General features: G+C 37.0%; 1 protein-coding gene across 4 annotated transcripts in view; it reads right to left on the bottom strand.

The window, feature by feature from the left end:
- The window catches only part of ZDHHC6 (zDHHC palmitoyltransferase 6), a 19,514-nt gene that overhangs the window by 12,731 nt on the left and 5,701 nt on the right, over positions 1 to 1,082 (bottom strand). For 3 of the 4 annotated variants that reach the window (XM_006153923.3, XM_006153922.3, XM_027773988.1), the window contains one exon: positions 1 to 61. This exon is cut by the window's left edge and continues 134 nt beyond it. In XM_006153923.3, coding sequence (XP_006153985.1) covers positions 1 to 61 — 61 coding nt within the window. The remainder of the gene's footprint in view (positions 62 to 1,082) is intronic. The other variant, XM_006153924.3, reaches the window with a different exon arrangement.

Here is a 1,082-nt window from a genome sequence, read left to right as displayed (position 1 = left end):
GAAGAGGGTCTCTCTGGGCTGCGCTCATGTCAATCTTTACTGTGTTCCACCCAAAGGAGAGCTACAAACAACAAAACACACTGAAAATACTCGGCTGTGGTAACCAGTCAGTCTCTACTGCAAACGATTTGATCAAAAAGATGACAACCTAATTGGCCAGAGCAAATGAATCAAAAATGGCTGTTCCTCACTAATACTGTGGCTTGAGCTCATCAGAATCTGTTCTCCCAAATGTTACTTTTTGTTGTTGTTTCTTCAGAAAGTTAGAAACCAATATAAATTGTAACTGCATTTCCCATCTTCCCTTGCTATTCTACATTTAAGTATTCTTCCAGAGCAACAAACATAGCCTAGGACTCAGTTGTTTCTTCCTTCCTGTTTCAGAACCAGTGGTTAAGAACGGATATAATTCAGGCCAAATGTGGTCTACAGAAGTTTATCGCCTGGACTGCACAGTATTTCAAAATATTCAGTTAGGTGCCAACATTTATAATTCAGATTCAACAGAAAAACCCAGATTTTCAGATTTTATTTTCCTAAAAAAATTGGAAGGAACAGCATCACTGTGCAAGGATTGCCAAATACCACGAGCTGGATAAAGTAAATTTGGGGTGTACCTTCTGTGAAAGACATGTACTTTCCAGAAAGCCACAATCCTATCAGGACTGTGTCCCTCATCTACTTTTCTGGGCCTCTTTAGAAACTTTTATTTGTGACCCCTGAACTTTATCTCATAATCACTTGCCTATAAATAATTCAACCTATTGCTGGTTTAATCTACTTATATTTTAGGATGTACATCTGGTCCATGAGCTATCTTCCAGGGCACTGAGGTTGAAAACAAACAAAAGAATTACAACTTGCCTCACGAATAAGGAATCACTAGTGTTGTTTATGTTTTCTTGTTCTTTCTTTTCTCTCATCATTCTTACCGTAACTATTAAGTCTGAAATCTAAGGAATTACATGTGCAATAGTAAAATAATTACCAACCTCAACTATAGCATGTAAGTTTCCAGAACAAAGTAATCTTTCCTCATCCTAAAAATTAAGTTTTGATACTTTTTGAAAAGGAACCCTTAG

The sequence above is a fragment of the Tupaia chinensis genome, unplaced genomic scaffold, assembly GCF_000334495.1.
Source record: "Tupaia chinensis unplaced genomic scaffold, TupChi_1.0 Scaffold000392_1, whole genome shotgun sequence".
NCBI classification, from domain to species: domain Eukaryota; kingdom Metazoa; phylum Chordata; class Mammalia; order Scandentia; family Tupaiidae; genus Tupaia; species Tupaia belangeri.
Note: the sequence above shows the minus strand (reverse complement) of the source record. Positions and strands in the feature narration are given on the sequence as shown.